The sequence below is a fragment of the Salmo trutta genome, chromosome 20 (genome assembly GCF_901001165.1).
Source record: "Salmo trutta chromosome 20, fSalTru1.1, whole genome shotgun sequence".
Lineage (NCBI taxonomy): Eukaryota > Metazoa > Chordata > Actinopteri > Salmoniformes > Salmonidae > Salmo > Salmo trutta.
The window spans coordinates 15,119,170-15,142,500 of record NC_042976.1 but is presented as its reverse complement, the minus strand read 5'-3'; the positions used below and the strand labels follow the sequence as shown (position 1 = coordinate 15,142,500).

The window sequence follows — 23,331 nt, the reverse complement described above, 5'->3', positions numbered from 1 at the left end:
CTCACACACACACACACACACACACACACACACACACACACACACACACACACACACACACACACACACACACACACACACACACACACACACACACACACACACACACACACACCACTAACCCTAACAACCCCCTCCACACACGCACAATCACACATACCACTAACCCTGACACCCCCCCTACACACACACCACCCCTGTCAGATGAAAAGGGCCCTGCAGTAAGCCCCACCACGGCCCTCCACCAGGTGACTGGGCTCAGTGACCGCTCCACCACTCTTCGATAAAACGCTCATCAATCACTGGGACTAATCTCAGGTTCAGGCTGACACCTTCATTGTTCCGGGGTTTCTATAGCTGCTGCTTCCACATAAAGTGTTATAATGCCAGCTATACTAAGCAAATGGGCCGTCTGCTCTCCATAGAGCCATTCTAAAGTGGGTACTGTATGCCTTTGATGTGCAGTAGGCAGCACTGACAGCAGTCTAAGGATTATCTGGTAGTGTAGCTGTAAGCACAGTCTGAAGGTACACTACATGACCAAAAGTATGTGGACAACTGCTTGTCAAACATCTCATTCCAAAATCATGGGCATTGATATAGAGTTGGTCCCCCCTGTTCTGCCATAACAGCTTCCACTCTTCTGAGAAGGCTTTCCACTAGATGTTGGAACATTGCTGCGGGGACTTGCTTCCATTCAGCCACAAGAGCTTTAGGAAGGTCGGGCATTGATTTTGGGTGATTAGGCCTGGCTTGCAGTCGGCGTTCCAATTCATCCAAAAGGTGTTCAATGGGGTTGAGGTCAGGGCTCTGTGCAGGGCAGTCAAGTTCTTCCACAACGATCTCGACAAACCATTTCTGTATGGACCTCGCTTTGTGCACGGGGGCATTGTCATGCTGAAACAGAAAACGGCCTTCCCCAAACTGTTGCCCCAAAGTTGGAAGCACAGAACCGTCTAGAATGTCATTGTATACTGTAGCGTTAAGATTTCTCTTCACTGGAACTAAGAAGCCTAGCCCGAACCATGAAAAACAGCCCCAGACCATTATTCCTCCTCCACCAATCTTTACAGTTGACACTATGCATTAAGGAATGTAGCGTTCTCCTGGCATCCTCCAAACCCAGATTCGTCCGTCGGACTGCCAGATGGTGAAGTGTGATTCATCACTCCAGAGGATGCGTTTTCACTGCTCCAGAGTCCAATGGCAACGAGCTTTACACCACTCCAGCCGACGCTTGGCATTGCGCATGGGGATCTTAGGCTTGTGTTATCAGCTGCTCGGCCATGAAAACCCATTTCACGAAGCTCCAGACGAACAGTTCTTGTGATGATGTTGCTTCCAGAGGCAGTTTGGAACTCCATAGGGAGTGTTGCAACTGAGGACAGACAATGTTTATGCAGTTGACCGGGGCAGCTCTAGAAGGGGAGAAATTTGACGAACTGACTTGTTGGAAAGGTAGCATCCTATGACAGTGTCACGTTGAAAGTCACTGAGCTCTTCAGTAAGGCCATTCTGCTGCCAATGTTTTTCTATGGAGATTTCATGGCTGTGTGCTCAGTTTTATACACCTGTCAGCACTGATTTGAAGGGGAGTCCACATACTTATCTATATACAGTTGAAGTCGGAGGTTTACATACACCTTAGCCAAATACATTTAAACTCAGTTTTTCACAATTCCTGACATTTAATCAGAATAAAAATTCCCTGTTTTAGGTCAGTTAGGATCACCACTTTATTTTAAGAATGTGAAATGTCAGAATAATAGTAGAGAGAATTATTTATTTAAGCTTTAATTTCTTTCATCACATTCCCAGTGGGTCAGAAGTTTACATACACTCAATTAGTATTTGGTAGCATTGCCTTAAAATTATTTCACTTGGGTCAACATTTTCAGGTAGTCTTCCACAAGCTTCCCACAACAAGTTGGGTGAATTTTGGCCCATTCCTCCTGTCAGAGCTTGTGTAACTGAGTCAGGTTTGTAGGCCTCCTTGCTCGCACACACTTTTTCAGTTCTGCCCACAAATTTTCTAAGGGATTGAGGTCAGGGCTTTGTGATGGCCACTCCAATACCTTGACTTTGTTGTCCTTAAGCCATTTTGCCCCAACTTTGGAAGTATGCTTGGGGTCATTGTCCATTTGGAAGACCCATTTGCGACCAAGCTTGAACTTCCTGACTGATGTCTTGAGATGTTGCTTCAATATATCCACATTTTTTTCCTACCTCATGATGTCATCTATTTTGTGAAGTGCACCAGTCCCTCCTGCAGCAAAGCACTCCCACAACATGATGCTGCCACCCCCGTGCTTCACGGTCAGGATGGTGTTCTTCGGCTTGAAAGCCTTTTTCCTCCAAACATAACGATGGTCATTATGGCCAAACAGTTCTATTTTTGTTTCATCAGACCAGAGGACATTTCTCCAAAAAGTACAATCTTCGTCCCCATGTGCATTTGCAAACCGTAGTCTGTCTTTTTTATGGCGGTTTTGGAGCAGTGGCTTCTTCCTTGCTGAGGGGCCTTTCAGGTTATGTCGACATAGTACTCCTTTTACTGTGGATATAGATACTTTTGTACCTGTTTCCTCCAGCATCTTCACAAGGTCCTTTGCTGTTCTGGGATTGATTTGCACTTTTCTCACCAAAGTACGTTCATCTCTAGGAGACATAACACGTCTCCTTCCTGAGCAGTATGATGGCTGCATGGTACCATGGTGTTTATACTTGCTTACTATTGTTTGTAAAGATGAACGTGGTACCTTCAGGCATTTGGAAATTGCTCCCAAGGATGAACCAGACTTGTGGAGGTCTACATTTTTTTTTCTGAAGTCTTGGCTGATTTCTTTTGATTTTCCCATGTCAAGCAAAGAGGCACTGAGTTTGAAGGTAGGCCTTGAAATACATCCACAGGTACACCTCCAATTGACTCAAATGATGTGAATTAGCCTATCAGAACCTTCTAAAGCCATGACACCATTTTCTGGAATTTCCTAAGCTGTTTAAAGGCACAGTCAACTTAGTGTATGTAAACTTCTGACCCACTGGAATTGTGATACAGTGAAGTGAAATAATCTGTCTGTAAACAATTGTTGGAAAAATTACTTGTGTCATGCACAAAGTAGATGTCTTAACCAACTTGCCAAAACTATAGTTTGTTAACAAGAAATTTGTGGAGTGGTTGAAAAACAAGTTTTAATGACTCCAACCTAAGTGTATGTAAACTTCCGACTTCAACTGTATAGTGTAGCTATGTATGAATGACGCTGAGTGAAAGGATGAAGGATATTTTTGATCCAGCTTCCCACTAGGCACAAACATTAGTCTGTTTTTTTATTTACAATTGGCTGAGTTGTCAACTAATGTGAATCCACCATTAAATCAACAAAACATTTCACCATGAAATTGGATTTAGGTCAAATGTGCGTGAAAAAAATACATAATTCCCTTACGTTGATGACTACAAATCCAATCCGTTTTTCACGTTGATCAATGTCATCACATCGGTTTTTTTTCCTTTGGGTAAATAATATTGATTCAATCAGTTTTTGCCCAGTGGGTTAATATGGATCCCTTAAGCGCGAATCCCACTCGAATCCCGTTAGCGGGATTGATTTGACAACATCCAGTGAAATTGCAGCGCGCCAATTTCAAACTACGGAAATATCAATATTCAACATTCACGAAAATATAAGTGTAATACATCAAAATAAAGCTTAACTTCTTGTTAATCCAGCCGCTGTGTCAGATTTCAAAAAGGCTTTAAGGCAAAAGCAGACCATGTGATTATCTGAGGACAGCGCCCCACATACAAACACATGAAAATCATTTTTCAACCAGGCAGGTGCAACACAAAAGTCAGAAATAGCCATATAATAAATGTCTTACATTTCAAGATCTTCTTCTTTTTGCAATCTCAAATGTCTCAGTGACACAATGAATGGTTGTTTTGTTTGATAAATTCCTTCTTTATATCCCCAAAATGTCCATTAATTTGGCGCGTTTGATTCAGAAATACACCGGTTCCAACATGACTACAAAGTATCTAATAAGTTACCTGTAAACTTGGTCCAAACATTTCAAACAACGTTCCTAATCCAACCTCAGGTATCCTAAAATGTAAATAAATGATCAAATTTAAGATGGAATAAACTGTTTCTAATACCGGATAAAAACAACGTGAAGTGCGCTCCAGAGTGACACCTACAAAGAACAGCCCTACTTCTTCATTTCTCAAAAGAAAAACATTGAACAATTTCTAAAGACTGTTGGCATCTAGTGTAAGCCATAGAAATTGCAATCTGGGCCCTAATAAATCAGGTCTCCCATAGAGAACCATTGGAAAACACAATGACCTCAAAAATAAATTTCCCTGGATGGATTGTGCTCGGGATTCCGCCTGGCAAATCAGTTCTGTTATACTCACAGACATTATTCTAACAGTTTCAGAAACTTCAGAGTGTTTTCTATCCAAATATATGCATATCCTAGCTTCTGGGCCTGAGTAGGCGGCAGTTTACTTTGGGCATGCTTTACATCCGGACGTGAAAATACTGCCCCCTATCCCAGAAAGGTTTTAACATTACAGATATTGAGAAAGTCTTGAGAATGGCATTGTGCTGAAATGTTGACATTAAATAGTCTCAACTATATTCCCTGTTGTTTTTCTACTTTTCAAATTTGATGTAAATGGAACATTTTATCATTTGAAATCAATGAGTGAATCGTATAGGCTTTGTTTTTTTGTGATGCAAAAAAGCGTCCTCCTTGGCTTCCAGCCCTCTTCCTGGACCGTGGAGGACCTCATGATGACATTGATAAACTGGCCCCTAAAGAAATGCCATCAGAATGGTGCCCTGCAATAAAAAGCAGGCGGGGCCCCAGGAAATGTTCATATGACCCATTGCTTTTAGAGGTTTGGGCATATCTCTGATAAAAAGGAAACCCTCTAGCTATCACTTCACTATTTCTTTATTTTCTTATTTTATTTCCCCAAACTGAGCAGAATTTCTTCACCAATCTATCTCGTCATGGCCCTTGGAAAAACTAACAAAAACACTTGCTTGTCCTGAAATAAGTACAGCAATTTCAATGTTCATCCTCCTTCCTTCACTCTGCATGTCCAGTATATCTATGACCTCTGTCTCTGTCTCTGTCTCTGTCTCTGTCTCTGTCTCTGTCTCTCTCTCTCTCTCTCTCTCTCTCTCTCTGGTCTAAACAAAATTATCTTTTACATTTCTCACTATGGAGAACACCTTGTTTCATGCCCCACTGCATAGATAAACAGAGCAGATAGGAGGGTATCACTGTACGCAACGTTCTCTCTGTCCAGATTTGTGTATATGTATGTGTGTGTGTGAACCATGCAATGTTTGGAATTATTGAAGCTGGCAGACAGACAGATGGAAATGGAAAGTGTTTATCTCCCTGTAAGACTGATGTTTCTGTCAAATGGGTCTGGCATCAACATAAAGCATCTCTCTGTCTCTCTGTATAGTGTCATATGAGAGATTTAAAACCTGTCTGTACAAGGGGTGCTCCTCACTCTAACCTGTTAGGCTTGGAGTCTGCAATAATTGAATCATAATGGGTGTACAGTTTCACACTCTTCCCTTTGGCAAAACATTCTTAGGTCACACAATTTCATCCAAACTTTTGTTCAAGAAGAAGAGCCTAGAGAAACCATTTAGACTGTAATTCTAATAATCATTTCTAACACATTTGGCCAACACCCCCTCAGACATTTAAAACACTTGGAATGTAAAGGTGAGATCGTCCCAAGTCCTTATGGTTATAGAACCCATGGAGGATCTATGACATATGTGTATGTGGTATATGACCAATATACCACGGCTAAGGGCTCGTTGCGTTGTTCATAAGAACAGTCCTTAGCCGTGGTATATTGGCCATATACCACACCCCCTCGGGCCTTATTGCTTATATATTCCAGTTTGTATTCAGTAGTGAGAGAAGAGACCTTCAGTGTGGATGTGAATAAATAGCCATGTCCAGAAATGCGTGTCCTGTAATGAGTATTATGTCCAGTACGACTTACCTTGGAAGGTGACCACAGGGTGCTCTCTCCGGGTGCACTCCGGCCGGGAAAGGTACAGGGGGGCGGGCGTGGGGTCGGGTGGGGAGAGGAGCAGGGGTTTCTGGGACAGCGCGATGGGGAGGGGCAGCAGGAGCAGGGGGAGGAGCAACATGCCAGGCACAGACATGGGGGTGGCGTACCGCGGCAACGCTGCCATCATGGTGATGGGGCGGAGCCTCTCCTCTAACTTCCAAGGTGGGCCTCTTGAATACAACTGTGAGAAAAGAAGGGAAGAAAGAGAGGAAGTTAGAAAAAGGAGGAGGCATGACATGCAGAGCCTGTGGTTGTGTGGTAATATTTCTGGTTCTTGACATATGTACAATCCTGGAGACTGGGGTTTGATCCCAACGTCCACCCGGTTTGTCCCTCTTGTACCCCTGTTTCTCTCCCTTGTGCCCCTGTTTCTCTCCCTTGTGCCCCTGTTTCTCTCCCTTGTGCCCCTGTTTTTCTCCCTTGACCCCCTGTTTCTCTCCCTTGTGCCCCTGTTTCTCTCCCTTGTGCCCCTGTTTTTCTCCCTTGTCCCCCTGTTTCTCCCCCTTGTCCACCCTGTTTCTCCCCCTTGTCCATCCTGAGTCTCCCACTTGTTTATCTCCCCTCTGATTTCACAACAGTCTGAATAAAGCGTACAAAATATGAGAGAGAGAGAGAGAAAGAGAGAAACTACGAGGAGCCAAGTCTGTGAAGTACCTTACCCCTGACCTCACCATAATCATTCAAAGTACGCAATTAAACCTCAGAAGTTAATTTAACGGCTGATTAATGTTGGAAAATTGAATAAGAGTGTGGTGGATTGTTCAATGGGGTGTAAGTTTCCACCAGTCAATGTACCAGAACCCTGTATGCTTAAAATCTATGGCTCATAGAAATGTACTTAATAGAAGAAAAATGCACTCCACAGCTACTCTCTACAAAGATCACTTTTTTGTAAAAATTGTTTTGAGTAGATGACGCACATGAATAGCTGATAGTCATCTCACCGCTCACAGTGCTGAAGCAGCCTTGGTATTATGGCACAGACCTGGGTTCAAATACGATTTGAAATCATTTCAAAAAACTTTAGCTGGGCTAGATTGAGCTTACCTATAGCAATGAATCCAATAGAATAGTCACAAAATGGAAAACCCCGCCCAACTTGGCACTCCAGGCAGGCTAAAGCAAATGCTTGTCACGTCCTGACCAGTAATAGGGTTTATTTGTTATTGTAGTTTGGTCAGGACGTGGCAGGGGGTATTTGTTTTATGTGGTTCGGGGGTTATGTGTATGTAGAGGGGTGTTGTATTTATGTGTTCCGGGGTTTTTGGTGTATGTTCTTGCTTTGGTATTCTAGGATTCTAGGTTGTGTATTTCTTTGTTGGCCTGGTGTGGCTCTCAATCAGGAACAGCTGTACATCGTTGTTTCTGATTGAGAGTCATACTTAGGGAGATTGTTTTCACCTGTCCCTTTGTGGGTAGTTGTATTCTGTTTTGTGTTCTTCACCTGACGGAACTGTCAGTGTTGTTTTCATATTGTATTTTTGTTTTGTTTCACCTTCTTCAATAATTAAAAAAGAAGATGAGTATACATTTTCCTGTTGCGTCTTGGTCCTCCACACACGACACCCGTTACAACGCTAGTATTTGAAAGATTTCAAGGCACTGCATCTCTTTTGAAAACTCTGTTCATTCAGTTTTACACACAAGCCAACACAAAAAAATATAAATAATATACGCAACTAGAAAAAAATACAAATAAAATGTTTAAAAAACAATTTCTTTAAAGATACCGTACTTTAGACAAGTTAAACACACCGGGCATGTCACGACTTCCGCCGGCTCCTCTCCTTGTTCGGGCGGTGTTCAGCGGTCGACGTCACCGGCTTTCTAGCCATCGCCGCTCCATTTTTCATTTATCCATTCGTTTTGTCTTGTTCCCTGCACACCTGGTTTTCATTCCCCAATCACACTACATGTATTTATTCCTGTGTTCCCCCTCATGTCTTTGTTGTGTGATTGTTTCGTGTAATGTGTCATTTTTGAAGCGCTATTTCTGGTGTGAGTTTATTCCGTGTTTTATATCACGAGGTATGTTTATTTTGTTTGGACTTTATTATTGTTTGCGCATATTGGATGGAGGTTTCGACGCAGTGGCGTCCGTCTGTTGGTTTCTCCTGCCTAAATAAAGTGTGCGCCTGTTCACAACTCTCTGCTCTCCTGCACCTGACTCCGCTCCCAGTACGCACACCATTGACAGAATCATCCACCCACCATGGAGTCAGCAGGAGCAGGTACCCCGGTCAGAGGAGTCAAGGAGCGCGTCCAGGAACACTCAGCAATGCTGCATCATCGCGGTGCCATGATGGATTGCGTTGTCCAGACGATGGACCGCTGGGAGAGACAGGAAGTCTCGACCAGTGCCTCGACCAGCGCAACCGGGGTTACCTCTACCCGTCCCGTCCAGATCCAGTTCCAGTTGGATGCGTCTCTCCCTTCCCAGGGAGTATGACGGGACGGCAGCACAGTGCCAGGGGTTCCTCCTACAGCTGGACTTATACCTGGCCACCGTTCACCCAGCTCCCTCGAGAAGGGAGAGAGTGTCCGCCCTCGTCTCATGCCTCTCGGGGAGAGCTCTGGAGTGGGCAAACGCCGTACGGGGAGAAGGAGACGCGGCGTTGGACCACTTGGAGGAGTTCACCCGCCGCTTCTGGGCCGTCTTCGACCATCCACCCGAAGGGAGAGCGGAGGGGAAACGGCTCTTCCATTTGAGGCAGGGGACGAGGAGCGCACAGGAGTTCGCACTGGAATTCCGGACCTTGGCCGACGGAGCAGGATGGAATAACAGGGCCCTCATCGACCACTACCAATGCAGCCTGCGCGAGGACGTCCGACAGGAGTTGGCCTGCAGGGATGCCACCATCACTTTTGACCAACTGGTGGATCTGTCCATCCGGTTGGATAACCTGCTGGTCACCCGCGGACATCCAGAGGAGGCTCTGTCGGTTCCATCTTCCAGCACTCCCGCTCCAGTGCCCATGGAGCTGGGAGGGGCTGCGCGTAGGGAGGCTGGAGGAGGGGCCTTCACGTGCACCATCTGTGGCCGAAGAGGGCACACTGCCGGTTGGTGCCGTGTTGGTCCCTCTGGGAGTCGAGGCAGCAGGCAGGGCACTCTGGCATCACCCCAGGTGAGTCTGCACCACTCTCATCTAGAGCCCTCTGTTGTCCACCTCTTTGTACCTGTTTGTTTTCCTGAGTTTTCCCCGCGTTCCCAGCATAAGGCGCTCGTCGATTCAGGCGCAGTTGGGAACTTTATCGACAGAGTGTTAGCCCTTAGTTTAGGGATCCCCATTATTCCTGTGGTTAGACCTTTCCCTGTACACGATCTGGATAGTCGACCATTAGGGTCCGGGTTAATCAGGGAAGCCACCATCTCCCTGGCCATGGAAACACAGGGGGGTCATGAGGAAAGTCTCTTACTCATTGACTCTCCTGCATTTCCCGTGGTACTAGTCCTTCCCTGGTTGGCTCATCATAACCCCACCATTTCCTGGCAACAGAGGGCTCTCAAGGGGTGGTCGCGAGAGTGCTCGGGGAGGTGTGTAGAGGTTTCCGTTGGGGCTACCACGGTGGAAAGTCCAGACCAGGTCTCCACCGTGCGCATTCCCCCAGAATATGCCGATTTGGCTCTCGCCTTCTGTAAAAAGAAGGCAAATCAATTACCACCCCATCAACGAGGGGATTATGAGATAAATCTCCTGGTAGACGCTACACTTCCCAGGAGTCACGTGTATCCCCTGTCGCAAGCGGAGACGGTGGCTATGGAGACATATGTCTCCGAATCCCTGCATCAGGAGTACATTCAGTCCTCCACTTCACCCACCTCCTCGAGTTTCTTTTTTATGAAGAAGAAGGATGGAGGTCTGCGCCCGTGCATTGACTATCGCCCTGCGCCTCGCCCTCCGGGTCATCCCCTAGGCCGGTGTTGGCGCGCAGCTGGAGCCTCGCGTCAAGGGGGGGTACTGTCACGATGTCCGCCGACGTCGGCTCCTCAACCTTGTTCGGGCGGCGTTCGGCGGTCGACGTCACCGGCTTTCTAGCCATCGCCACTCCATTTTTCATTTATCCATTTGTTTTGTCTTGTTCCCTGCACACCTGGTTTTCATTCCCCAATCACACTACATGTATTTATTCCTCTGTTCCCCCTCATGTCTTTGTGTGTGATTGTTTCGTGTTACGTGTCATTTTTGACGGGCTATTTCTGGTGTGCGTTTATTCCGTGTTTTATATCACAAGGTATGTTTATTTTGTTTGGACTTTATTATTGTGACTGTTTGCGCATTTTTGCACTTTGGCATATTGGATGGAGGTTTCGAAGCAGTGGCGTCCGTCTGTTGGTTTCTCCTGCCTAAATAAAGTGTGCGCCTGTTCACAACTCTCTGCTATCCTGCACCAGACTCCGCTCCCAGTAGCACATCATTGACAGGGCATAATGCTGCAAAGGTTAAAGGGCAATCTGTAGTACAGGGACAGAGCAGACACCTCACCATTGTTCCTGTAAACAGACAAGGGATAAGGGGTGGAGAAATGCAAACACTCACAGACAGTCATGGCCACAGTCCGACCATCCACTGGACCAAAAATAAAGTTTACAATGCTTTAAAAAAAAAGTATAATAATAATTTTATGTAAGCATGAAAAAAACACAAAGAAAAAACAGGGCAAAACAAGCTCACATTTTAGTCTCTGACCGGGCAAGATTAAAAAGGCATCTGCAGGTCACAATCAATAAGCACACCATCAACCTTAATGTCCCCCCTAAAAAAAACACAAGAAATGCTCATCCAACCCTTAAGTCACAGGGGACTTATATGAATGCCATCAGAGACGGACTGTTTAAAGTAAGACCGGAACGGAGCCCAAGCCTCATAAAACAGTTTGGGGTTCCCACATGTACTGAGTTACATTTTTTCTAGTTTCAGAGAGCACAACACATCTCTCACCCAATATTTATAAGATGGGGGAGCTGCCATCTTCCAGTTTTGTAGTATTAGCCGTCCAGCTAAAAGAGTTGTATAAGCAACAGTGTCCAACTGAATTCTTGACAGGGGGTACCTGTGGGCAGTACTCCAAAAAGGGCTGTAAGGGGAGACGGATCTATAACAGTGTCATATATATCAGAGAAACATTTAAATATTAATTCCCAGAAACCTGACAGTTTATGACAGCCCCAAAACATATGCAACAGTGTGGCTGGTTCCGTTTAACATCGGACACAGGTAGGATAAAAATCAGAGAATTTTCTTCCAAGTTTGGCCCCGGACCAGTGGATACGGCGAACCACCTTAAATTGAATGAGGCTGTGTCTAGTGCTAAAAGAGGATGAATGCACCCTGTGCAGCCCGAATTCCCAGGTGTCTTCCCCATGTTACTCTCCGAAATCCTTTTCCCATCGAGTCTTAAAGGCACCAAAGAAGGGTTCTATAAGTCATTAATGATTGCATATGCATTTGAAATTGGCCCCTAGGAAGCTTGTTCAGCTCAAAGATGCTCTCTATAGCTGTATTTGCAGGCTTATGGGGAAATTCAGTTATGTTAGCTCTGACAAAGTTCCTAGTCTGGATAGCGGAAAAAGTGTGATTGGGGGAGGTTGAACTTTTCCTGTAGCTGAGCAAAAGTGGCACATGTATCATCAAGGAATAATTGGGCTAGTGAGGAGAGGCCTAGTGAGTGCCAGATGGCAAAAGCCCCATCATCTAAAGATGGAGAAAAGCCTCGGAGGCTAAAGGTTAAACGGAACTGATTCCGAGTTTTAGAGACTGCTTTACAATTGGGTTGACACACTTTTTGCCTAGGGACACTGGGAGAGACGAGCATGACACAGAAGAAAGTGCAGCAGGTTTACACGATTCAGACTGCATCTGGACCCAGAGTGGTCTAGGACCAGTAGGATCAGTCTGCAGCCAGTACAAAAGGGCTCTGAAATTTGCAGCCCAATTGTATGTCTGAAATTTGGTAGAGCTAAACCACCCAATGCCTTAGGCTTCTGTAAATGTTTTCTACCAATCCGTGGTACCTTGCCATCCCAAATAAAATACATGAATGTTTGATCTAGTGAATTAAAAAAAGATTTTGAAATAAAAATGGGTAAACATTGAAATAAATATACAAATTTGGGCAACACATTCATTTTAATGACATTAATCCTTCCAATAAGAGAAAGAGATAGTGAATTCCAAAAATAAAAGATTGTTTCAAACTGTCTGCTAGAGCAACAATGTTTTCCTGAAGCAATTTTGAATATTTCCTTGTCACTTTAACCTCTTACATCTACACGTTCCGCTAGCGGAACGTCTGCTCCAATATCCAATGATGGGCGGGGCGCGAAATTCAAACTCCTCTAAATCCGAAAACTTACACTTTTCAAACATATGACTATGTTACAGCTATTTAAAGACAAGACTCTCCTTTATCTAACCAAACTGTCCGATTTCAAAAAGGCTTTACAGCGAAAGCAAAACATTAGATTATGTCAGCAGAGTACCCAGCCAGGAATAATCACACAGCCATTTTTCAAGCTAGCATATCATGTCACATAAACCCAAACCATATCTAAATGCAGCACTAACCTTTGATGATCTTCATCAGATGACACACCTAGGACATTGTGTTATACAATACATGCATGTCTGTTCAATCAAGTTCATATTTATATCAAAAACCAGCTTTTTACATTAGCATGTGACGTTCAGAACTAGCATTCCCACCGAACACTTCCGGTGATTTTACTAAATTACTCACGGTAAACGTTCACAAAAAGCATAACAATTATTTTAAGAATTATAGATACAGAACTCCTCTATGCACTCGATATGTCCGATTTTAAAATAGCTTTTCGGATGAAGCACATTTTGCAATAATGTAAGTACATAGCCCGGCGTTACAGGGCTAGCTATTTAGACACCCACCCAGTGTAGCCTTCACCAAAATCACATTTCCTATAAGAAAAATGTTCTTACCTTGCTTGTTCTTCATCAGAATACACTGCCAGGACTTCTACTTCAATAACAAATGTAGGTTTGGTCCCAAATAATCCATCGTTATATCCAAACAGCGACGTTTTGTTCGTGCGTTCTAGACACTATCCCAACGCTAAATCTCGGCCACGAGCATGACGCAAAATATGACAAAAAATTTCGAAATATTCCATTACCGTACTTCGAAGCATGTCAACCGCTGTTTAAAACCAATATTTATGCAATTTATCTCGTAGAGAAGCGATAATATTCCGACCGGGAATCTGCCTGTCTGTAAACTGAGGAAAAAACCGAAAGCCGGGGGCGGGGCGTGTCACGCGCCTAAGGCTTAGTCCATTGACTGACCACTCAGCATTTGCTCTCGTGTGCTTCAGCCAGGGCTTTGAATGACATCATTCCTGTTTTTCCCGGGCTGTGAGACTCCATTGTTGACGTGAGAAGTGTCACGTAAGAGCAGAGATCCTTTGTAAACGACAGAGATAATAAAGAAGGGCAAGAAATGTTCAGACAGGGTACTTCCTGAACAGAAGCATCTCAGGTTTTTGCCTGCCATAGGAGTTCTGTTATACTCACAGACACCATTCAAACAGTTTCAGAAACTTTGGAGTGTTTTCTCTCCAAAGCTAATAATTATATGCATATTCCAGTTTCTGGGCAGGACTAATAATCAGATTAAATCGGGTACGTTTTTTATCCAGCCGTGAAATTACTGCCCCCTAGATGTAACAGGTTAACTCCGAAATAGGTGAATTGATCCCGGACAATCCTAAACTGAAAACTTGTAAAAGAGCACTTTAAAGCAGCCTTATTTACAGGAAAAAGCTCACTCTTGCGTAGATTCAGCTTGTACCCTGAGATTGATCCAAACTTTTTAAGAACAGATAAGGCATGTGGCAATGAGGTATCAGGGTTGGAGCTAAACAAAAGGAGGTTGTCAGTATATAGCGAGACTTTCTGCTCTAAGCCCGTCCTGATTATTCTTTGAATGGCATCATTAGAGCGTAGTGCAATGGCGAGAGGCTTGATTGCCAAAGCAAACAACAAAGGGGGAGAGTGGACAACCCTGTCTGGATCCGCGGTGCAAGGCAAAATAGTCAGAGGACAAGTTGTTAGTCCGTACCGAAACCATGGGAGAAAAATAAAGAATCTTTATCCACGCAATGAATTTGGGGCCAAAGCCAAATCTATAAAGAGCAGCTGTTAGGTAGTCCCACTCAATGCGGTCAAAAGCTTTTTCCGCAGCAAGTGAGACCACCACCTCCAGGTCCCCCGACGCTGGGGAGTACAGTATATTCATAAGGCGTCTAATATTGAAAAACAAATGCCTATTTCATACAAATCCAGTCTGGTCAGAGTGTATTACTTGGTGCAGCGAGCCTTCTATATGGATGGCTAAGAGCTTGGCTAGGATTTTGTAATCACAGTTTAAAAGCGATATTGGGCGATAGGATCCACATTACAGGGAGTCTTTGTTTTTCTTTAATAGTAATGAAATTGAAGCCTGATAAAGACTAGGCGGTAGCTTTGAGGTATTAAGGCACTCTGCAAATAATCGAGACAAGAATGGGCAAAGCAGACCAGAAATTCGGTTGGAAAACCGTCCGGACCCGGTGATTTACCACGTTTCATTGCGGACACTGCTGTTGCAATCTCCTCAGGTGTAAATTCTTCTTCTAAACAGTGATGGGAGTCTGTATCAATTAAAGACATATTCAAACCATTAAAGAATGAATCAATCAGCAAAGGGTCTTGAGGAGATTCAGAGGTGTATAGCACAGAGTAAAATTGTTTGAATTGATCATTGATCTCTTTATGTATAACTGTGGTGGCACCAGAGGGTCCTTATTTGTGGGATTAAACGTGAGGCCTCATATTTACGGTTCTGATGTGCAAGGAGTTTTCTAGCCTTGTCGCCTTGTTCATACACTGTATCAAGCTCGCAAGAGTAACTGTTCAGCTTGCCTGGTATAAAGCTCATCAAATTCAGATTGGAGTAGTTGGCACTCTTTATGTAGATCAGAGGAAGGATCCGTAGCATACTTCTCATCCAATGTGGCTATGGCTTCGCTCAGGTCACGAAGTCGCTGAGAGCAAGCTTTGTTTTGGTTATTATTATAAGAAATAATTTGGCCACGTAGGTATGCTTTGAGAGACTCCCATATGGTAGAGCAGGACATACCTGGCGTTGAATTAATTTCTAGGAATAAGGTGATTTCAGAAGAAATGAAATTGACAAACTCCTTATCTGAGAGTAAAATGGGGTTAAGATGCCATTGATAACACATAGGAGGTCGCTGGGGAAACTCTAGTTCAAGCACTAATGGTGAATGGTCAGAAATAACAATACTCTCATAAGTACACCGCCGAAGGTTAGGCAGAAGTTTTTTGTCCAAAAAGAAGTAATCAATGCGGGAATATGTTTGATGAACATGAGAATAAAAGGAATACTGTCTATCTGTAGGGTGTAGGAAACGCCAGGCCTCACACACAGCATATTTCTGAAGAAAAGATTGAATAAGTAGGGCACATTTAGATGGGCCTGTAGTTCTTTGTGAGGACTTGTCAAGAACTGGGGACATTGTACAGTTAAAATCCCCCCCTAAAATCAACAAATGGGAATCTAAATTGGGTATAGCAGATAAAAAGGAAGAAATGAAACTTGTGCCATCCCAATTGGGAGCATAAACACTAGCCAAAACAAGAGGGGTAGAAAACAGTTTAACGGTTACTATGACGTATCGTCCCTTAAGATCAGCAATAACCTCAGAAGCTACAAAGGGAGTAGATTTATCAACCAAAATGGCAGCACCTCTTTATTTACTATGAAGGTTAGAGTGGAACACTTGACCAACCCAGTCCCTACGCATCCTAAAATGCTCACCAGTCCTCAAGTGAGTCTCTTGTAGAAATGCTACATTTGCATTCAAACCCTTTAAGAGTGTCAGCACCCTCTTACGCTTCACAGGGTTGTTAACCCCTTTGATGTTCCACGAAATGTTCTTAATTGTATTATTTCGGCCACCCTGAGCACTCCCGTTATACAACCCTGTCATTAGAGCATAGAGTGGAACAGCAATGAATACCCAAAAACCCCAGAATAACTTGTCTGAGAGTAATAATGTACGGTGCAAGATACTTGGCAAAAGTACAGAAACAAAACTAAAAAGACAGAATGACAACATTAGAACTGAACAATTCAACCTCCCACCTTCCCCCATCCCAGACAATACCTCCCCAAACGAGGTACAAGCCTAAATAGAACATGTTCTCTTCGCACAGTATGTCTGTGAGAGTGCGGTGTTAAACCCAACCCCACAGTCCCGCTCTTTAAAGTCGCGTTTTGTGTTAGTGGATCAAGCAGCAAAAAGAGAAAAATAAAAGTGAATCCCTTGTGCAAACAAAATTACAAAAGCATCACTTGTAGATGTTGTGGTATCCCAGGAGGTCTACCCCGGGGGATGGTAATAGAGGGGAGGTACGTGAGGCGACGTTGGCTCCCTCTGCTGGGAATACGGGAGTTGGGCACCCCGACACGGACAGCTAAGTGGAGGTAATTAGAGGAAAGTGCCAACCAGCCGTGGAGGCTAAATAAAATGAGCATGATGGCACACCATGGGAGGGAAGGGAGAGAGACGGACACCAGTTAAGAGAGAGAAGGAAGACCGAGCAAAACCTAAGTTATTTCTTTGATATATTTATTTTCTGTCTTAAGTAAAGTTGTTTTTCTGACTAAAGCCTCCCTTGTTGAGCGGGTAGGCAACGTCAACTATAAGGTCCGCCAACCAGGGCGGAGAAAACCCTTCCAGCTTTACCATGTGAATTTACTGAAGAAATGGCACGCACGCGAGGCGCTGTGCGTAACGTGGACCCGGCCACAGCAGGGCCCGCCCTCGGTTGAAGTGGCAATGGGGGAACATCTCAGCCCGACCCAATGACAGGAGCTCAGACAGTTGGTCCAGCAGAATATGGACGTGTTCTCCAAGGTGCTGGGGCGCACGGACCTCGTGGAACATCAGATCCACACCCTTCCGGGAGAAAAAGTGCGTAAACGGCCATACCGGATACCAGAAGCCTGTAGGGTGGCGGTCCAGCGGGAAGTGACAACAATGTTAGAAATGGGGGTACTGGAGGAGTCACACAGTGAGTGGTCTAGCCCCATAGTGCTGGTTCCGAAACCGGACGGAACCGTCTGCTTCTGTAATGACTACCGGGGCCTGAACGAGGTCAGTAAGTTTGATGCCTACCCCATGCCCCGGGTGGACGAACTGATCGACCGCTTGGGGAGATATGTCAGCACCTTGGACCTGAAGAAGGGGTACTGGCAGGTGCCACTGGCAGCGGCCTCCCGGGAGAAGACTGCCTTCTCCACCCCGGGGGGGCGTACCAGAGAATATAAATCTCATTTTTTCTTACCTCTGCTCTCTGCGCCTGACTCCTACCACCCCTCCTAGCATTCGTGACAAGTGAAGACCCCCAAAACGTGTAGCCTCGGAACATTTACTGTTTACTGGGTCAGTACAACAGGACGCAGCAAACAAATAACCAAAAATATTTTGAGACACTGAGACACTATGTAAACAAACTGAGTAGGTGAATGAGACAGCCTGGAAACAAAGGAGTTAAGGAAAACCTTAATACAATGAAATTAAAATGACTGAATGCCTGTAAAGCAAGCACACTAGATCACATCAAATAAGCCTGAATGGGTTCGCCAACTCCCCAACTATACAAGACTAGTATGTTATAACTAAACATAATTGTACCACAGGTGGGCTACTTACTATCCACAGTTCGCAAGCAACAGTTTCTGATCTATGAGCAAGTTCAAGACTTCTTGATGTGACGTTGAATGTGAGCCACAGCCTCATATGGAGAATCAAATGTGTAATCTTTACCATCATGAGATAGCCCTAAATGGGACGGGAATCTCAGTCCATACTTCACACCTGGATGGCCCCATAGTAGTCGTTTGGCCTGCCCGAAAGCTGCGCACTGCCTGGAAACAGTGAGGGAGTAGTCCTGGTAGATAGAGAAGCTCTGTCCTTGAAAGCTCAGAGTGGTATTGCGGGCTCGTCGGAGAATCTCCATCTTCTCATGGAAAAAGTGCACTCAAAGAATTATGTCACATGGCCTCTCACCATCCCGGGGCTCTGGGCGCAGCGACCGGTGGGCACGATCAATCAGGGGCTTCTCATCCAAGGCAAGAACATCCTTCAGCAGCCCAGAAACGAAATCCGTGGTGCGAGGCATTTCCGCTGACTCTGAGACCGATACCAGTCTCAGGTTATTGCGGCGAGAGAATCCCTCTAAACTCACACAGCTTTCCTGCACCTTTTTCAGATCGTTTCACGTCAGCCTCCAGGGAGGTAGTTAAGTCGGAGACATTGGTAGCGGAGGTCTCCAGTGATGCAATCGTTGTAGTGTGCAACTCTGTTGTTTTGAGTGATGTGATTGCTGGCACCGTCTCGTTCTGCAGAATGGTTAGATCTGCTTTTAAAGTATCAGAAACCTCCTGTATTCGGGCCTCAATCGTAGCAACTACCTCCGTTGTCATTTCAACTATCTCAGAGCGTAGTAGTTTGATGGCCTCAAGAATGTTCATTTCAGTGCCGTCAGGCCAAGCCGTACCCCCGGGGAAAGTGTGAGTCCCCGGGCCCTCAGACTCAGGAGAGGGCGGTGATAAGAGTCTTGTAGGCCGGGTTTTCTTAAAGTCATGTTTTTGGCCTTATGTTTCATCGACATGCTGACATTCGAAAGCAAATTAGTCTTGGTTTTAACAGAAAGGGATCACCAAACTAATATTTGAAAATAAATACGGTTCTGCTGCAAAATTCACATAAACTTTAAGAATAGTGTGGGAGCAAACGGAAAACACGTCAGTCACACATGGCGCCCCTCCAACCTCCAAGGCACTGCATCTCAGTGCAAGAGGTGTCACTGCAGTCCCTGGTTTGAATCCAGGCTGCATTACAGCTAGCTGTGATTGGGAGTCCCAAAGGACGGCGCACAATTGGCCCAGCGTCGTCTGGGTTTGGCCGAGATAGGTTGTCATTGTAAATAAGAATTTGTTCTTAACTGACTTGCCTAGTTAAATGTAAAACAAAAAAGGTCTGGTATGGCAGCCATCTTGGTTTAGCCACACCAGACTAAATGTTACATCTGCACCTGCCACGCCCTCTACTGCTCATCCTGTGTCTCCCTAATCTGCCGCCTCTCCCTCTTTCTCTCTGTGTGTGTGATTTGTGTGGGCAGAGACAGGTGTGCTGGAGGCAGAGCAGATCCCCACCAGCTGCAACATGTTCCATAATCAAGACCTCTACAAATACTCATCCCTGCCACCTCCACACTGCCAGATCGTAACCTCTGCTTAGTCAGTATGCGTTTTTAGCCATTTGTTCCTGCATAGATCCTGTTTTCATGTTGTGCCTGTTTTCCTTTGCCTGACGTTGTTTCCCTCACCATTACAGTTCTGTCCGCTCTGACTCTGGTCCCTGTCTCCAGACCCACTTCTCATCAGTCTTGCTACCCTGTCCTGGACCCCCCACTCTACTGCTTCCTTGGCTTCCTCTCCGGACCTGCTTACCCAGCCCCAACTCCCCTCGCTCCAACCTCAGCCTCAGCACCTGGCTGCCTGCAACCCGCCCGAGCTTTCCCTGGCCTGCACCCCATCTTCCCCCTATTTTTCAATAACTACCTTGGTTACCTTATCCCAGTCTCCTCGTCTGAGTCTGCTCTTGGGTTCACCTGCTCTGCTCCGCATAACACCAAACTCTGTTAGACCGCCTTGAACAGTACCACACACCTCCTCCTCTGTAGTTAATGTAATTTCTTGCAGACGTTATATATGAGGGAGTACAGCCTGGCTGAATCCTGTAGTCCATCATCACCCACCCTCACCACTTCTTACAATGTCACCATTGAGTGACGTAATACCATAAGTAGATGAAAAACTGTAAGAGCATCAACTAACTTCTGCTCTCACAGTCACTGGATTAGATCTCCTTGTAATATTGTTCATTTTAATGGACTGATCAATAACACATTATTAGCTTGGTTGAGTTGCAAATCAACTGTATTGCCCACAATCAATTAACACCCCCCTCCCCCCCCTCTCTCTCACTACAGCTGGTTGCTAATTAGGAAAATGCACATGAGCTGCTGGGGTGTTTGTCATTACAATACAGTAACAGTCAACAGACTGAAAGGAAGCCAAGGAAAACAGAAATGCCAATACTGGGTTACTGATTGCATTCCTTATGCCAATCATAGAGAGAATAACGCTGTACAATAATCTGCAGATATGTAAAGTGCAGAGCAAACCCCTAGTGTTAGATAGGCACACGGCTATGTCAAGTATATTCAGACCTGGAAGTAGCCCGTACAGTAAAAAGTGGAAGATGTATCAATTAAAATAGTGCCAGTAGAGAGAGAAGCCCGGGAGGACCAGCAGCACCTCTACAGCCCAGAGAGAGAAGACAGGGAGGATCAGCAGCAGCTCTACAGCCCAGAGAGAGAAGCCCGGGAGGACCAGCAGCAGCTCTACAGCCCAGAGAGAGAAGACAGGGAGGACCAGCAGCAGCTCTACAGCCCAGAGAGAGATGCCCGGGAGGACCAGCAGCAGCTCTACAGCCCAGAGAGAGAAGCCCGGGAGGACCAGCAGCAGCTCAGCTCTACAGCCCAGAGAGAGATGCCCGGGAGGACCAGCAGCAGCTCTACAGCCCAGAGAGAGAAGCCCGGGAGGACCAGCAGCATCTCTACAGCCCAGAGAGAGAAGACAGGGAGGACCAGCAGCAGCTCTACAGCCCAGAGAGAGAAGCCCGGGAGGACCAGCAGCAGCTCTACAGCCCAGAGAGAGATGCCCGGGAGGACCAGCAGCAGCTCTACAGCCCAGAGAGAGAAGCCCGGGAGGACCAGCAGCAGCTCTACAGCCCAGAGAGAGAAGCCCGGGAGGACCAGCAGCAGCTCTACAGCCCAGAGAGAGAAGCCCGGGAGGACCAGCAGCAGCTCTACAGCCCAGAGAGAGAAGCCCGGGAGGACCAGCAGCAGCTCTACAGCCCAGAGAGAGAAGCCCGGGAGGACCAGCAGCAGCTCTACAGCCCAGAGAGAGATGCCCGGGAGGACCAGCAGCAGCTCTACAGCCCAGAGAGAGAAGCCCGGGAGGACCAGCAGCAGCTCTACAGCCCAGAGAGAGAAGACCGGGAGGACCAGAAGCAGCTCTACAGCCCAGAGAGAGAAGACAGGGAGGACCAGCAGCAGCTCTACAGCCCAGAGAGAGAAGACAGGGAGGACCAGCAGCTCTACAGCCCAGAGAGAGAAGACAGGGAGGACCAGCAGCAGCTCTACAGCCCAGAGAGAGAAGCCTGGGAGGACCAGCAGCATCTCTACAGCCCAGAGAGAGAAGACAGGGAGGACCAGCAGCAGCTCTACAGCCCAGAGAGAGAAGCCCGGGAGGACCAGCAGCAGCTCTACAGCCCAGAGAGAGAAGCCCGGGAGGACCAGCAGCATCTCTACAGCCCAGAGAGAGAAGACAGGGAGGACCAGCAGCAGCTCTACAGCCCAGAGAGAGAAGCCCGGGAGGACCAGCAGCATCTCTACAGCCCAGAGAGAGAAGACAGGGAGGACCAGCAGCAGCTCTACAGCCCAGAGAGAGAAGCCCGGGAGGACCAGCAGCAGCTCTACAGCCCAGAGAGAGAAGCCCGGGAGGACCAGCAGCATCTCTACAGCCCAGAGAGAGAAGACAGGGAGGACCAGCAGCAGCTCTACAGCCCAGAGAGAGGAGCTGGTCTGAGCACAGACACAGTCAACTAAACCCATGGGTAAACACTAACAGCAGGTAGAGCTGTGTGTTTATAGACGGTCTAATTAACAAGTTGTTAATTAGACTGGCAGTGTGTGTGTGTGTGTGTGTGTGTGTGTGTGTGTGTGTGTGTGTGTGTGTGTGTGTGTGGGCTAGGATCCACTGTCACTCTGGGTTGACAGATTCATTAGTCGACATCCACACATCAGATCACACACACACGTGTGCGTGCCTGTGTCCACCACGGCTCCCTTACCGAGGACCCTCAGAGGCCCACTAGGACAGACCCTCTATGACATCCTCCTTCTTGAATGCAGTTTGCCAAGATAAAACCAATATGAAACAATTTCAGTTCAGTCAGCTGTCTATCACACACTCACACACACACTCACAGGGTGTGTTACAGCATATCAGAGTGCCTGTCTGGGAGAACGAGTCAGGCAGTTAATTATCCATGGACTGTGGACAGTGTTCTCTTGGCTTAGAGGGAAACTCTAAGCCAGGGCTTTGACTAGCGAATGCTCAAGCACATCCCCTGTCAATAGCCTTCTGATTATCACGCATGGACCTCAGCACACACACACACACACACACACACAGACACACACACACACACACACACACACACACACACACACACACACACACACACACACACACACACACACACACACACACACACACACACACACACACACACACACACACACACACTGGACGCAGGAGGTCCAGTCATTGAAGTTGCTCTGATTTAATATGGTCTCTCTAAGCTCACTCACTCCCTCATTCACTCCCTCCCTCACTCACTCCCTCCCTCCCTACCCCACTCCCTGACCATTGGATGTATCCCGTAGCCCTGGTAACAGGTAATATAATGAGCCAGTTCTTTAGTAGATGTGGGCAGGTAGAGTAGAATATTGACGCTGAGCCCACAGTGTGTATCATCAGAGAAACCCTCCTGAAGAGAGAGAGAGCTTGAATATTGATAATGTAACATAGGCCATGAAAGTGGTAAGGGTAGACTAATACCCTCATAGAAAAAACGTCTAAAGGGAGGGGGATAGGTCTTCTAGCTAAAAATGCTAAATATGTTTTCCTTACCCATTTAATGATACCCACATACTGCGTGTCTGAAAACAAGGTGAGAGATGCTGAAGTCTGATAAAAGCTGTGAAATGTAAATAGTTGCATAGTTTGCCAAGGGCCCTGGAGACAGAATAAAAGTCTATGAGGAGAGAGACTTTATATCTTGTCTTTTTCCCTTGATCATATTCCCTTCTCTGCTGTGTGGGGATTGGTGGAGATTGGGGGTGGGTGGGGGTGGGGGGGGGCTGTTTGATACCCCCTGCTCCTCTCAGTCTCTCAGACCTTCCAAACTCAACAGCCTCATTCAAAATGTGGCCTTTCACTAAAACTAAAGCAAAGGACAAGAGAAG

The 23,331-nt window shown here is 46.1% G+C and overlaps 1 protein-coding gene across 7 annotated transcripts in view; it reads right to left on the bottom strand.

The window, feature by feature from the left end:
* Window positions 1-23,331, bottom strand: part of LOC115155608 (semaphorin-5B) — a 311,769-nt gene that overhangs the window by 188,147 nt on the left and 100,291 nt on the right. For all 7 annotated transcript variants that reach the window (XM_029702384.1, XM_029702388.1, XM_029702382.1 and 4 more), the window contains exon 3: window positions 6,053-6,305. In XM_029702384.1, the coding sequence (XP_029558244.1) occupies window positions 6,053-6,251 (199 nt within the window). In that variant the 5' untranslated portion in view covers window positions 6,252-6,305. The remainder of the gene's footprint in view (window positions 1-6,052; window positions 6,306-23,331) is intronic.